Source organism: Triticum aestivum, chromosome 5B (genome assembly GCF_018294505.1).
Source record: "Triticum aestivum cultivar Chinese Spring chromosome 5B, IWGSC CS RefSeq v2.1, whole genome shotgun sequence".
Classification (NCBI taxonomy): domain Eukaryota; kingdom Viridiplantae; phylum Streptophyta; class Magnoliopsida; order Poales; family Poaceae; genus Triticum; species Triticum aestivum.
The window spans coordinates 292760239-292774812 of NC_057807.1; the positions used below are offsets into that span (position 1 = coordinate 292760239).

At 44.4% G+C, this 14574-nt stretch overlaps 1 protein-coding gene across 1 annotated transcript; it reads right to left on the reverse strand.

Annotated features, from left to right (window-relative positions):
• Nucleotides 1–7661: 7661 nt before the first annotated feature.
• On the reverse strand, nt 7662–14066 carry LOC123111466 (triacylglycerol lipase 1). The gene is made up of 9 exons (XM_044532269.1): nt 13776–14066; nt 12508–12618; nt 12178–12318; nt 11585–11695; nt 11359–11502; nt 11239–11279; nt 11085–11164; nt 9706–9801; nt 7662–8148 (listed from the first exon to the last, which is right to left on the reverse strand). The coding sequence occupies exons 1-9, from the start codon at nt 13962–13964 to the stop codon at nt 7817–7819; spliced, it is 1245 nt and encodes a 414-aa protein (XP_044388204.1). The 5' UTR covers nt 13965–14066; the 3' UTR covers nt 7662–7816.
• Nucleotides 14067–14574: the final 508 nt, after the last annotated feature.

The window sequence follows — 14574 nt, forward strand, 5'->3', positions numbered from 1 at the left end:
TGTGTACGTACCCTCTCGTTTCGATATCGAGATAATGAATGTAAAATAATAAGAATAAAATGCACCTCCTAAAACTGAGGTGTGTCAGTTTAGTCCTATAATTTAAAAAATGCAGTTTTGGGTCCCTAACACTATTAACGTTATGTCAGTTTAGCCATATAATTTCAAAACTGCAATTTTGGATGCTAAAACTATGTAAGTTTGTTCATCTCAGGTCCTAAGCTTGCATGTTCAGCATCTATGATGCATTTTTTTCTTCAAATGGGCCCTTTTATATGTGTTTACTCATACGCTTCCACGTTGTAGCGGTGTTGCAACCTATACGCCCATCACCTGTGTGGCCATGAGCTGCAAGACAACCTCATTGAGAGGTTTGGCACGGTCGCCGGGGAGACCCCGAGCCAATCGGGATGGAGGATGACATCCCTCTCCCTTGGCATGGCCGCTGGGTGACCCCGAGCCAATCGGGATCACTACTAGGAAAAGGGCTATAGATAGGACTGATTTTAATGACGCACCAGGTAAGTAGTGCGCCACTACTATATACTAATAGCGCACCGGTTGCTCGTGCGCCATTAGTGTGGAAGACACTAATGGCGCACCGTGCTCACGGTGCGCGAACTAGTAATGGCGCACGACCAAGACAGTGCGCCATTAGTATATACTTTTTTTTACTTTTTTGCAAACCTACTAATGGCGCACTATGCCAAAGCCCAGTCGTGTTTATACCCGAAGCCAAATCCAAGACCGCGGGCGCAAACGTCACCGCGAAAAATGAGCCATGGGTACTGGCTTCCCAAGTGGACCAATGCTTCTTCATTACCGACCCGCCAAAGCCCAGTCGTGTTGTCGTGAGGAGAGGCAAAAGGAAGATCATCGGAATGGATGGAGTAGCCAATGAGCAAGACTTCGACAAGTACGGTGACCCGAAGATCGAACATGACGACGAGGATGAAGTAGCAGCACACACCACAGGAAGAAGCAGGACCACCCTACCTAAAGGACGTCCGTTCCACAAAAGAACTCCATTTGCGAAAAAGAAGGGCAAGAAGATATGTGAACAGATAGCTAGCTAAGATCGATTGTATTTAAATCGTAGTCTTCATTTCTCGATTGTATTTCATGGGAACTTTTTGATATCATGAATATTTTTAAATTTCATGGGCACTTTTTGAATTCATGAGGACACTTGATCTCGATCCCCCTCCATCTCGATCTCAATTCCCCCTCCATCTCGATCTCGATCCCCGCACCCTCCCCCGCTCCACCGCCGCCGCCGATGATATTTTCAAGTAAGAAATTTGAACATATTTTTTAAAAAATTATTACTGTTTTTATAAAAAATATTACTGTTATGATTTAAACAAGTTTGAACATATTTAAACACAAATAAATATAAAAAACAGCATTTAAAATGCATAAAAAAATATTGGGGAGCCTAGGAATCGAACCCAGGACCTCCTGGTGTGTGTGTTGCATGCTGACCAATCGGGCTAGTGGGTGGGTTCTATTGTAGATAGGGTTAGGTTGTAGATATGGTTAGTGGGCTAGATTAAAACAAAATTCTAATGGCGCACCGAGGGGTGGTGCGCCATTAGAATAGTCATACTTATGGCGCACGACTGGACGGTGCGCCATTAGAACCCTCCCCCTAGCTATCCTCCCTCCCTCTCACCAGATCCCCTTCGACCCTCTCTCTCTCGCCACCAGATCCACCCGCGCGCTGCCCCGACCCATGCCGCCGCCGCCCCCAGTCAGCCCCTGCCCTGCCCTCCATCATCGTCTGCTCCCAATCCACCCCCTCCCTCGCCTTCACCGCACCCACCCACCCCCTCCCTCGCCTTCCCAGCCCTCGAGCTCCACCGTGCGAGGCGACAGGCAAGGCGGCGGGCAGAATCTGCTTCAACACCGGGCCGGCGAGTCGCGGAACCAAGGCGCGATGGCGCTCGACCCCTCCACCCCCCCTCCACCTCTTCTTCCTCGGGTCGCCGCTGTCTTCCCCAACTTCGGCCACCTCTGTTGCTACTAAGCTGTCGCAGGGCCTCCTTGCGCCTCCCCGGTGAGCTCCGCCTCCTCTCCCCTCTTCCTTCTCGCGTGCCAAGAAATGCATAGCAATTATTTGCTTCACTTAGTCATTGATGGTCATTCAGTATGAAATTACAACCTGCAGGTATTGGTTGGAATGTGTAACTACAATTTACAGGGGAAATGTTTGCAGTTAAGTTATGTGGTTGGAAAGATCATGTGTCATTAGAAACTTGGAAGCTAAAAACATTGCGATCCTCACCATAAGGATGATTATATCTTCCATGCCTGAATAGCTCTGCCTAAATAATAAATAGATAAAGGTAAAACTAAACCATGCTCAGCGATGAGATGATGTCAACTGACAACCAAAGCAAACTTGTTCATCATTACAAAAGCAAACTTGTTCAACATAACAAAAGCAAATTTGTTCAACATAACAAAAGCAAACTTGTCCAACCACATAACTACAAACTGAGACATAGTAGTAGGGGTCATCCCAATACCACAAACAACTCAATATCCCCAATAGTAGGGGCCATCCCAATGATCCTCCGCCTCTTGCCAGAGCTCCAAACCTTCTTTGGTGATTTCGATTTTCTTCCATGCCTCGTAGGTGACGTACGCATCTTTCGCGGCGTACTCGATGAGCTTGTTTGGCAGTGGGCTGTCCCCCCATAGTAGGTGGTCCGAATTCTTGTCGATCTTCTGCTTCATTTTTGAGTAGGATGGGTGGATGAGGCTGGCTGCAAACTCAGCCAAAGACTGCCACTTCTTTCCCTTGTTTGGAACTCTCCATTTGCGCTGCAAGTCGACGTACTTGTCGGGGTTGATCTCCAAACTAGACAACTTCAGCTTCTTCTTGTCGCCTCTAATGCAGAAGCCAACAAAGGTGTACAGCTTCTTCTCCTGCAGGAGCGGGCCGAGTTCCTTGGGCCTGCATCAAATTAATCTGGTGCATCAAATTCATCTACTTCAAAAACTTCAGAAACTACAGAATTATAATGGGTTCAGTTGAAGCAAAATTCAGTTAAAATAGCATCTTCAGTTCTGACCAAAATTCAGTTAAAACAGTATGATCACAACAACTACTAAATGATCACAACAACTACAAGACAACATTCTGTATGATCAAAACAGCAAGCATAACATCTCAATGATGTATTTTTTGCAATCTTTTGCATTACAAGACAACATTCATAACAGCTACTAAATGATCACAAAAACTTGTAGACAACATTCTATATGATCACCAAAAAACTACTAATTAGACAGAAACTTCATAACTTCAGAACTAGTATTGCATCTACTTCAGAACTTCAGAACTATTGCATCTACTTCAGAAACTTCAAAAACTTCAGAAACTACTAATTAAAACGAAACTTCAGAACTTCAGAAACTTCATAACTTCAGAACTAGTATTGCATCTACTTCAGAACTTCAGAACTATTGCATCTACTTCAGAAACTTCAAAAACTTCAAAAACTTCAGAAACTACTAATTAAAACGAAACTTCAGAACTTCAGAAACTTCAGAACTTCAGAACTAGTATTGCATCTACTTCAGAACTTCATAACTATTGCATCTACTTCAGCAACTACTAATTAGACAGAAACTTCAGAACTGGATGTTTTTACCATTTGGTTGCCGCGGTGATGTGGTATACCAGGACGAGATCCTCCACGCATAACTGCAGAACTGCAGCAATTTGCGGAGGTTTGTCTTCCCTGGTATACTCGACATCAACGCCGATATTCTGAGAAAGCATGCCGCCGAGCCTCCTCCTCATCTTGCGGATCATCTTGTCGGCTTCGTCTGGATTGCTGGTGCATACGACATCCAGCGGCTCCTTCAGGTGGATATCAACCTTGAGCGGCACGGTGTAGTCCCGCTTCTGCCCGGGGACCGGAACGTCGTCGTCGACCACCAGCGGCTCCTTGCCAGACGCCTCACCACGGTGATGCTTGGCAGACGGAGAGGAGTTGCTCCACGATGCCTCCGCCATTCTCTTGGCAGACGGAGGGGAGTTGCTCCATGATTCCTCCGCCATTGCCCTCCTGGCCAGCGATGGTGGAGGCAGAGGGGAGTTGCTTGATGCTGGAGGCAGAGGAAGGTAGAGGGAGGAAGATGGAGTGGCAATGGAATGAGGAGGGAGGCAGAGGGAGGAAGATGGAGCGGCAATGGAATAGGAGGGGAGTTACCTGGACGTGGGAAGAAAACCCCCTCTACGTCGTGGGGAGTTGCCAGTGGAGGGGAGACGTGGGGAGTTGCCTTGAAAACTCAAACGTCCTGCCCTTTGGAGGGGAGACGTGGGCCCTCGAAAACTCCAGAGGGGATACATGGGCCCTCCTGTTTCAGAAACGTCCAGGAGGGGAGACGTGGGCCCTCCTGTTTCTGAAAACTACACCTATATCTGACGAAACTGAAGGTGTTCTTCAGCAGCTGATTAAAATTCAGTTAACAACAACATCAGTAAAATTCAGTTAATTAACTGAAGAAGAGAAGAGAGAAAGTAGAGAGCAAGAGGAGTACTTGCATTAACTGAAACGTTTTACTTTAAACTTGCATGCATTCTTTGCTTGTTTATATTCATTCTTGTAAACTGAACATGCTCATCTATCTATCTATCTATCTATCTACCTGCTTAAGTATGTATGTATGCATTGTATTTTATTTCCTTTGGAAAGTAAAGTTTATTTCCTGGCTGGCTGGCTGGCATGATGGCTCATGGATCCCTCAGCTGCAGCTACAGTTGGAGCTCAATCTGATCTCATCTGAAATGAATCTATAAACACAGAGTGTAGTTAATTACATAGTAGCAGAAATAGTTGCTGGATGCAGTTACTTGCATGGGCCTGGCTGATGAAGAAAAACTTTATATATATTCATACTGATGTTGACTCTATAAATCATATTTATTGGACATGTTTTATGTGTTGATCCATCAATTGATCACATTGAGAAAGACCATCGTGTCTCCGACCATTTTGCAAAGGTCGTGTCTCCGACCATCGTGTCGTGATGAATTTGCAGGTACCCCGAGAGGCCCTTGAGTTTGTCGGAATGTTGATTAACTTCCGTTCCGGTAAATTCGGGTACTCCATATGTCCTATTTTCAGCAAAGGTCATGCTGAAATTTTCCGTGAATTTTAGCATGACTTTGCTAAAAATATGACATATGGGGTACTTGCGACTAATGCATGGGCCGGGGTATCTTAGTACTTAGTTAAGTAGGATCAACTGCCCCACCATTCTTGCTGCATTAAACCATAGGTGGCAATAGAGCCAAGTGATTAGGCCCAACTTAGAATTCTCCTTAGCATCGATAAACCCTAGATGATAAACCCAACATAGGTGGCAATAGAGCCAAGTGATTAGTGCCAAGTGATTAGGCCCAACCTAGGGTGCCTCGGCATCGATAAACCCTAAATGATGAAAACTTAACTTGTCTGCCCCGGATGTCTCGGTGTCGATGAGAACCTAAATGATGTACGCTTAGGCTTTTAGGGTGCCTCGGCGTCGACAAATCCTAAATGATGAAAGCTTAGGCTTTTAGGGTGCCTCGGTGTCGACAAACCCTAAATGATGAGACCATGATCTTGTTCCTTGACAATAACCAACTTTTTGACCAAACTTTTTTCCTATTTAGAGCGAAACATGGCCCACAACGATGAGGCTGGTGGTTCGGGCGGCAAGCAATTCTGGGAGCTGTCCCAGGAGACGGAGGAACAACCTCACCGCTATGAGGACGCCGCGGAAGACACCGATCCTGATTACACAACCCCTAGTGGCGTCGGGGATGACACCACTGATGGTGCCGCCGAGGATGCCACCACTGATGATGGCGGCGCACACACAGATGGCAGCCAATCGAAGAAGCAAAGGAAGGATCGGCGTCCGAATGCGCTCCGCACCGTCAAGGAGGAATTCACTCAAGTACAAGGGTAAGGTTCCCGGAGTCTACGACGACTGGGAGGAGTGTCGGAGACAGGTTCACCGTTTTAGCGGTAACAGTTACAAAGGGTACACCACTAGGGCGGAGGCCGAATCTAGATATGCCCGCTATCTAGCGGGAGAGAGGAGGGAGCGTTGGAGGAACCGGATGAGGACCAGTTTGATTGCGATGATGCTCATCGTGATGACCACAACTCTCTTTTATGTGATGGTAGTTTAGATGATCGATATCGACTTGTAATGTGAAGACAAACTCGATACTCGCGGTCTTGAGACTTGTAATGTTTTATCTTTGTTCGGTCTTTTGAATTCGGAGACTAATATGATGATTGTATTCGGAGACTAATCTTCTATTGTATTCGATGAATCTGATGTCGCTGTGTGCTGCTGTCTATATTCTGTCCAATAATATATTTTGTAACCTGTGCAAAAATCAGAAAAGCAAAAAAACAAACAAACAAACAAATATTCATACTAATGGCGCATCAAGGCAAAGTACGCCATTAGTATGCCAAAGGATACTAATGGCGCATCAAGGCAGAGTGCGCCATTAGTGTGACAAAGCACATGGTTACATATGACCCCCCGGGAGGCATACTAATGGCGCATGGAGTTACACACTAATGGCGCACTGCCAGGTGCGCCATTAGTATACCAGATACTAATGGCGCACCAGTGGTGCGCCATTAGTAAAAAATTCTAATGGCGTGCTACTAATGGCGCACCGGTAGTGCGCCATTAGTAGGCAAAACCGATGCGCCATTAGTAGGCCTTTTCCTATTAGTGGATGGAAGACGCCATACCTCTCTCTCATGACATCGTCGTTGCCCCAACACCCTTGTCATAGAGCTGGTCGTGCAAGTTGTTGTTGGGCATGAGTATGGCCACGTGGGACTCAAAACCGCAGTTTCAAAGTTATAGGACTAAACTTACACACCTCCAATAGTTTTAGGGCCTAAAACTATAGTTTTAAAGTTACAGGACTAAACTGACACACCTACAATAGTTTAGGGTCTAAAGCTGCAGTTTCAAAGTTATAAAACTGAAGTGACACACGTTTAATAATTTTTGGACTTACGATGCATTTTACTCTCGAGTTGTACCCTCTCTATGAAAAAAGCAATTGCATTGGTTTACACTGCCTTTCAGTAACGATTTAGGCCACTTAAGTTGCAGAATTGCTTAATGCCTAGTCTACTAACTCTTTTTTACTAGAAATACAATACAAAATAGACGCTAGCATACTCGCATGCCCATTCATTCATATGAACATGAAAATTTGAGTCGACGGATCTTGAGATTGACGAAGTGACGAGAAATGTCTTGTACTAGTAGACAACCACACTATAGGGACACATCATAACACCATTTCGACGATTTTATTATGCAGTTATGTGATTCTAGTAACTTCAGGGAGGATTTTTGCAGAATTTCCTGTATTAGCCGAGGCGCACAAAACGTCGCGTGCTCAACATGCGAGCACATGGTCAACCCTCTCGAACGCGATCAGAGAAGTTAATGGACTAGTCCATATCATTCTGCAACTTAGTGGACTAAGTGATTTTGTGGTACAAGTTCCCGTGTCTCTAGTGCAATTACCTCTAAAAAAGTATGTACAGTTCCTTTTCTTTTCTGGAGTGCGTACTATATTAATACACAGGAGGAACCAATGGCCACACAAGTGATTGCACAACCCAGCAAGCTTATATACAGGTTCATACTACATTATTTCTTGAGATGTACAATCTCATAATATACATAAATAATGGCACTGTCAATCGTAAATCCAGAAAAGAAAAGAACTGTACATCTGTATTACACACACCAGCGTGGAGTCCTAGTAGCTACTGTGCAATGATCCATTTGCCCTAAGGCGAAGGAACCGCATCAGGTCGACATAAACATCATCTTTGGCCTTCACGCTCATGACGAAATCAATGTGGCCGTAGCCACCAATGTACATCAGCTCTGGCGTAGATCTCAGCTCTTTGACCGTACGCTCAACATCGGTGACATCAGCCAATGCATCAAGACCACCGTATCCCATCCACATTGGCAGTGATTCCGGTATGCTGCTTAGGTCAAACGGAGGGGGTGACAGCCGACCGTAACGCCTTAGGTTTCCCAACAATCCGTAGTCATACCTTGCGAAAGTGCCTTTCCTGATCACTGCATAGACGAAATAAAATCCCTGCTTTAAGATGACTGGAAAGACTGTTCTAATTAGCCAGTAATTATTTCTGCAAGCAACACTCATGCTTTCAGAAATGAGCTAAATTCAATATCATAGCAACAAAGGAAGTTGTATGCTCAACTAACGAAACAGTCATAATTTTAGCAGCAAAGCAACTGCAACTAATGAAACTCTGTAGAGTTGCCTTAGTTAATTCATACTGTTTGGTACTTTGATGCTGGTCCAAGCACAAAGTAAATAGCAGTTGGGTTGATACTAACGAACTTGGATGGTATTCAAGTGAACTGAAAGCTTTTAATGCTACGTACCATAACTGGGAATCTTTTAGTAGTGCATAAGAGCATCTTCAACAGAGGCGCTATATAAGCCGCGCGCTGGGAAAGATGCCTATATAGCGCGCGCGCGACCAAAAACAACGCTCCAGCAGAAGCTGTAAAATAGAGCACGCACAAAAACGGAGCTGTAAATTTAGCGCACGCGGGCTGCGGGGCTGCAAATTTAGGGCGCCGGCTTGTGCGTGCGGGCAGCTGCATGTGGGGCCGCCAGGTTGGGCGCCGTGTTTTTGTGCGTCTGGTAAACCTCCCATGCGCAAAAACACTATTTCAGCGCTGCAAAAAAAATTTAGCGTGCCGCGCTACCATGCGTCTGTTGGAGATGCTCTAACCAATTTCTCAATTTGGAATTTTGCTTGTTGCTATTTGATGCTATGCATCATAACTGGGAATCTTTTAGTGGTGCATAACCAATTTCTCAATTTGGAATTGTGCTTGAGCTCATAGCAACAGGTACTCTTGTGAGGTTTTTTCCAGATAAAATGATAAATAAATAATAACCTTTCTCTACCGTGGACTAAAGTGAATGGTAGAAGTATGCCATATTTTCGTTATCATCCATCAACTTCTCAGCTGTGCTGAGCTGATCTTTATAAACTATTCTCCTAACAGTACCCAATCAACTTCGTACCTCAAACTGGTACAAACGCATATCCTAATCAAGTGTTAAGTTTACTAGCTACTCGACCATGTCTGAACAGTTGGGGAAGCGATTGAAATCCTCACCATTGGTTGTGCAAATCTACATCATCCAATGGTCTTGGAGATTATACATCCACCATCACAGCTATGAGATGGCAGATGGGAAGAGTCCTGGGTTACTGATACATGCTTGGACAATAATGGTCCATGGAGGGAATTCTATGCGATGCCACTCTAGAAACCACTCTTTCAAATTCCTACAGCTATAAATCAATTAACTTGCCTGCATTCTACACTTTTAAGATTATGGAGATGAATGCCCATCAGAAAGATCAAAAGTGCTTGCATGCAAGCGCAAGTGCATAACATATTCAAAAGGATTGAAGAAATGGAGGCTGATGTATGCACTGTTTGCAACTCTCAGTTATAAACTACTCCCTCCGTATCGAAATATAAGACGTTTTTGTAGGCTGTACAGAGGTAGTACAAAGTAAGGGAATATAATGTTCCAAGACATATTGTCTAAACAACTTAAGAATTAGACATGAGAAAACGTACTCTGAAAAAGATGATGCAAATTTTTAGTTGATGATGGATGAGGTTCATACTCCAAGTAATGGTCAATCCGCGATCCATTGAAGCAACAATTTTCCCCTGAAAAAAGTAAATGAATTAAATCAAAACAACAAGAAATTAAGAATGCAGTTCAAATATACCACAGCATAAGCAGTCAGCACAGCTAAAATGTGTTAGTTCATTCATCAACATCCCTTATGATGTGATCTATTTAGATCTTAAATAGGTAATTCTATTCGTGTGCATTTCCAATGAAGAGAGACACTAACTTAGAACAGACAGTTCAACTTTGTTTCAGGATGTAAACTTGTGTGCCACTATCAGAAGTACCATGGCATGTGAATTCTACTATTACTGAAACTTGAAACAGAAAGTTAACTTGGCGGTGGCTCAAATATGCCACAGCATAAGCAGCCAGCACAGCTAAATTGTGTTAGTTCATTCATCTACATCCATGATGTTGTGATCCATCTAGATAATTAAATGGGTAATTATATCTCAGTTCTAATAAAAAAGGATACTACTAGCTTAGAACAAACAGTTTGACTTTGCTTTGAGATGTAAAACTTGTGTGCCACTATCAGAAGTATCATGGAATGTGAATTCTACAATTACTGAAACTCAAAATAGAAATTTAACTGCACTCTTGAAATTAAACTCAAAACTGAGAATGTCAGTACTCTAATTGGATGAGAGCAGACCCCCGATAAAAGTTCAAGCATAACCTGGCATGCACAGGAACTGGTCTAGGCTCCACAAATTAACATAACATTGTTGACATGCCTTTTAAACACCTAATCTTGCAATCCATCACCATTGCCATCAAATCTGTCTGTGTGATAATATATGGTGCATTATTACGACATCGAATCTGTCCGTGATAATCCACCATCATCATCTGGAAGCAGCGAACGCTGCTGCCTTCAACAGTGACAAACCCGGCATCGTTATGCTGGTAGACAAAGGCAAGTTTGTAGGGTAAGGCAGGTGTGACTGGCCTACAGGTGTCATCACCGGCGGAGCTTACCGCTTAAGGCGTGGTTCGTGTTCTGGGTGTTTCAGTCTATTCAAAGGCCCGTTGACATATTACTTTTTCTATCTATCGAGTTATCAGACACAAGACTATTGCATTTTCTCAAGATAAAAATTGTGAGCACAAATGCCTTACAAGCTCAGTAGCTTATAATATACACAGTTTCAGTATCTGGATTATTCGGGAATGGTTATGTTCTAGTGCATATAAAATGTGTGTTTGGACAACAGAACAGTAGAACTCAAGCAATATCAAATTTAGGCCAATCTCATCTTTTCTTTATAGCAAGTAAAAATCTATAACAAATCCGAAAGAAACAATATAATACCTGTTATCGAAGACAGCAAATTGTTGCAGTCCACATGTCCATCATCGCATATAGAATCTACTATTTGAACTCCCATATCGCTGTTCATCGAGTTGGACAATTACAATTACACCCAAAGAGAAAAAAAGGAAGGCTCGGGAAAGAAGTGCCATACCTCCGGAAGTTCAGCTGATGGAAGCCCATGGTAAGAAGCATCTATGTCAAAGCTCACCATAAGTCAGTTTGGAAGTTATGGCATTTATTTGGTGGATTTATTCAAAGAATAGTAAAGCACCTGGTCAAGATGCATGCCAACTGCTCTGAGAACAAAACTAGCACTAACATGATCAAGGTAAGAAATTGGACAAAGAAGTGCAGCAGCGCTAATCATCTTTGTGATTTCAGGCAATGTAAAAGCAGCCAAACCCATAATAGTTCCCTACAAGAAAAGGAAAATATTTATTATCACAAATTTTTGGATTCACAACAAACATTTCTCAATCGAACCCCAAACAGCTTACCTGTGAATGCCCCACATACAAAATTTTGGACTGCCTAACTGTATACACGTAGCTCAACATTGCCAGAAGATCATATTCAGCAAGCTCTTGCCAGCTCCAATCCCAGAAAAGCTGCAAAGCTCCCACAGGATTTGGTCAGAATCAAAGAGTAGAACTAGTTTGTAGTTGCTGAGCTGTGTTGTGCTGTCCGCACAATGAAATCTAGTTACATACAGGAACTTTACTAACTGCATTTATTATGGCTAGAATGTGCTTACAACTGTATATCCAAAACTAGAAAAAGCTTCGGAAAAGCTCACCGCTGACAAGCGAGCCTAAACCATAGGGACCATGGACAGGTCAGGAAGCACATTATGATCTGTATTTGTGTCTTAAAGCACCAAAAGCAGGCATGTTATGCAATTTCATCCACAATTTCAATAATGAAAATCTTCCGAGTAACTTCCAGGTTCTATAGAGGTCAACTCAAATTATTTTTGCTACCATGCAATTGGGTGAATGATCAAATCAGAAGACTTACTGTACATACCCAATTCATTCCTTGTTTGCAGAAAGTGGTGTTCATTATGTAACTTCCTATAGAGTATACTCACCTTATCATGCACAGTGAAAGTTGAATGGCCTTTACTCCAACGTGTTCCACGAACATTTCCAATCCAAACATCGAAGCCATTATCAGCAAGGATATATCCAAGCGACTGTTCAACAGAATTTATGAACCATGTGTCTCCTCCCTGTCAAGGATATAGATAAAGCAAAAACATTTAAAAATAGAGGCTGATGCGATTGAGCAGTGATTATGGCAATTGAAGTTTGAAGATAAGAACTGCATTATCTAATGAAACATCCAGGTATGGAACAAATTGCAACTGTAACACGATATAATCAAAAGCTAAGTAAAGATGGCTGTAATGAGAAAGAACCTGAAAAAGACCATGTTGAAGAAAAACTGGAGGTCCAGTATTGTCTGCAACTCCATTTTTGCCATGTGGAATATGCTGAAGAGACAGAAGAAAGCCATCGTTTGTTTCAACCTAAAAAGGCAAAAAAATTAGGATCCATATACAAAAGAGTGCCAGCTACTCTACATGTCAGTAACAGGGGGAGCTTTCTGTTACAATTCATACTTGATGAACTTTAAAAGCAGGAATGGAAGGAAAAGAAGGACATTAAGTTTTTAGAAAAGGTTCATGGCGTTTGGCAAAATTCCTTCAAGACTAATTGATATAAATACACGTACACATTAGTTTTGGCCAGCGAGAAGCTCTCACTATAGGATATTAATAGTGTTTTAAATCGAAATATCAAGACCCCTCTTTCTTCCCTCTGGCGTCACCGTGCGCAGAAGCGCCACCACCATGTACCATGTGGTACCAGGATGATTGTGCAGTCAATGATTTGTCAATAGTTGGTTACATTATCGCAAGACATCTGTGCTAAAGAAATGAACCTGCAAGCGGGTATTTGCACCATAGAATGGTGTCAGCAAGTCGGAGCCATATCACAAGCCAGCTTTAGTGGAAGTATGTTTACTCAAGATGGATGTGACAATGCCTACTGTAGAGCTGTGTCCTGAAACTAGGAATCGAAGAAGAGGAGTGTAAGCACAGTCAGCCAGTACGCTTGTCTTTTGCTTGGAGTTGAAACAAAGGATATGGGCTACTACTTTGCCTGAGAGTAGTAAAGGAGCTCCATGACACAAGTAATTGCTGCTCCAGTTGACACACTCTTACATTTGTTGCTTTTTTTTTCCTACGACGATTGCATTTTCTTCTCTTGGAGCGGGACTTGAGAAACACACTTTGGTGGCTCTACACAAGCCCAACTGGGACCAAAATAGTATCTCAGCCATTTCATTTTCACCTGGCAAGAAAACAGAAGGACACTGCCGTGTGAATGCACGCAAGCCTACGTACGGACACAGAATAATTCGGCTCTCCCCGATCTACCTTGGTTGCTAGGCTAGCTGTTCGATTACTATCCGGAGACAATCGTGGCTTAACTCCATACGGATAAGTCAACGAGTAAACAACCCTCCCTCCCCCCTTCCATTCGCTTCGCTGGGGGAAATGGTTGAAATTGGTACAAGAAGCACGAGAGTAATCACCAGTGGAGGAACCGAGAGGGGAGGGATGGGAGGAAGAGGAAGATGTGTAGTACTCCATATACTAGCAGCAGGGAACGTACGTACGGTGTGCTCGGTGCACGGGTAGCCCAGCGGCAGGAGCAGCTGCCCGCAGAGTCCGCCGCCGCCGTCGCCGCGCGGCACGGCGTGGCGGAGGGCGGAGGAGGCGTGGGCCGCGCCGGAAACGCAGGAGCAGAGGAGGAGGAGGAGGGTCAGAGCGAGCGCGGCGGCGGCACCTCCTCCCGGGACCGCCATCTCCGCCGGTCGGGAGTCGGGAGGGCGGAAGCGGCGGGTCGAGGGCAGTTGGCATTACCCACGCAACACGAGCGAGATTATACTAGTACTACAAAATGTTTTATTTGGGCACCCGCACGGTTTTTGTTTCGGGAATGGCTAGCACTTTTTCATCTCTTGTCAGTCGCCGCCCGCAGCCGGCACCACCTCACCGCCCCGCCTTCCCGGAAACCACTCCTCATCGCTGGTCCGGTACCGCACCGGCCATCCCTCTAGGCCCCCCGCGCCGAGCTTTTTCTCCGGTGAATTCCCACGCGACCGCCCACCACCGCGCCCCCCACCGCCGGCGACCACTGCCCCCGCCCTGAACACTAAGATAGATAGTGAGGTAGCCTCTCCGGCGAGCCCCCCTCCCCTCCCCGCTGCGACTGGTGACGATGACATGTACCTAGGGTAGGGTCTTAGGCCTGACCTACATGCCCTTTTCAAGGACATCACAGAAGAGGCCAAGGCCTACAAGGTTTAACAGAAGATACCGACTGAAATCCTCATGAAGTGCAATCCACTCGACAAACGATTCCACTCAGATATCCCAATTCCACTCGACCGTCGTTATGTCACTGGAAGACAA

What these genes read in the sequence shown, in the direction of transcription:
- LOC123111466 (XM_044532269.1), bottom strand. Translation starts at nt 13,964, where the DNA reads ATGGCGGTCCCGGGAGGAGGTGCCGCCGCCGCGCTCGCTCTGACCCTC. An exon ending in TTGGCATGCATCTTGACCAG is followed by an intron (nt 11,280 to 11,358) that starts GTGCTTTACTAT and finishes GCTTTGACATAG; the next exon opens with ATGCTTCTTACCATGGGCTT. An exon ending in TTTGCATCATCTTTTTCAGA is followed by an intron (nt 8,149 to 9,705) that starts GTACGTTTTCTC and finishes TCGTCTATGCAG; the next exon opens with TGATCAGGAAAGGCACTTTC.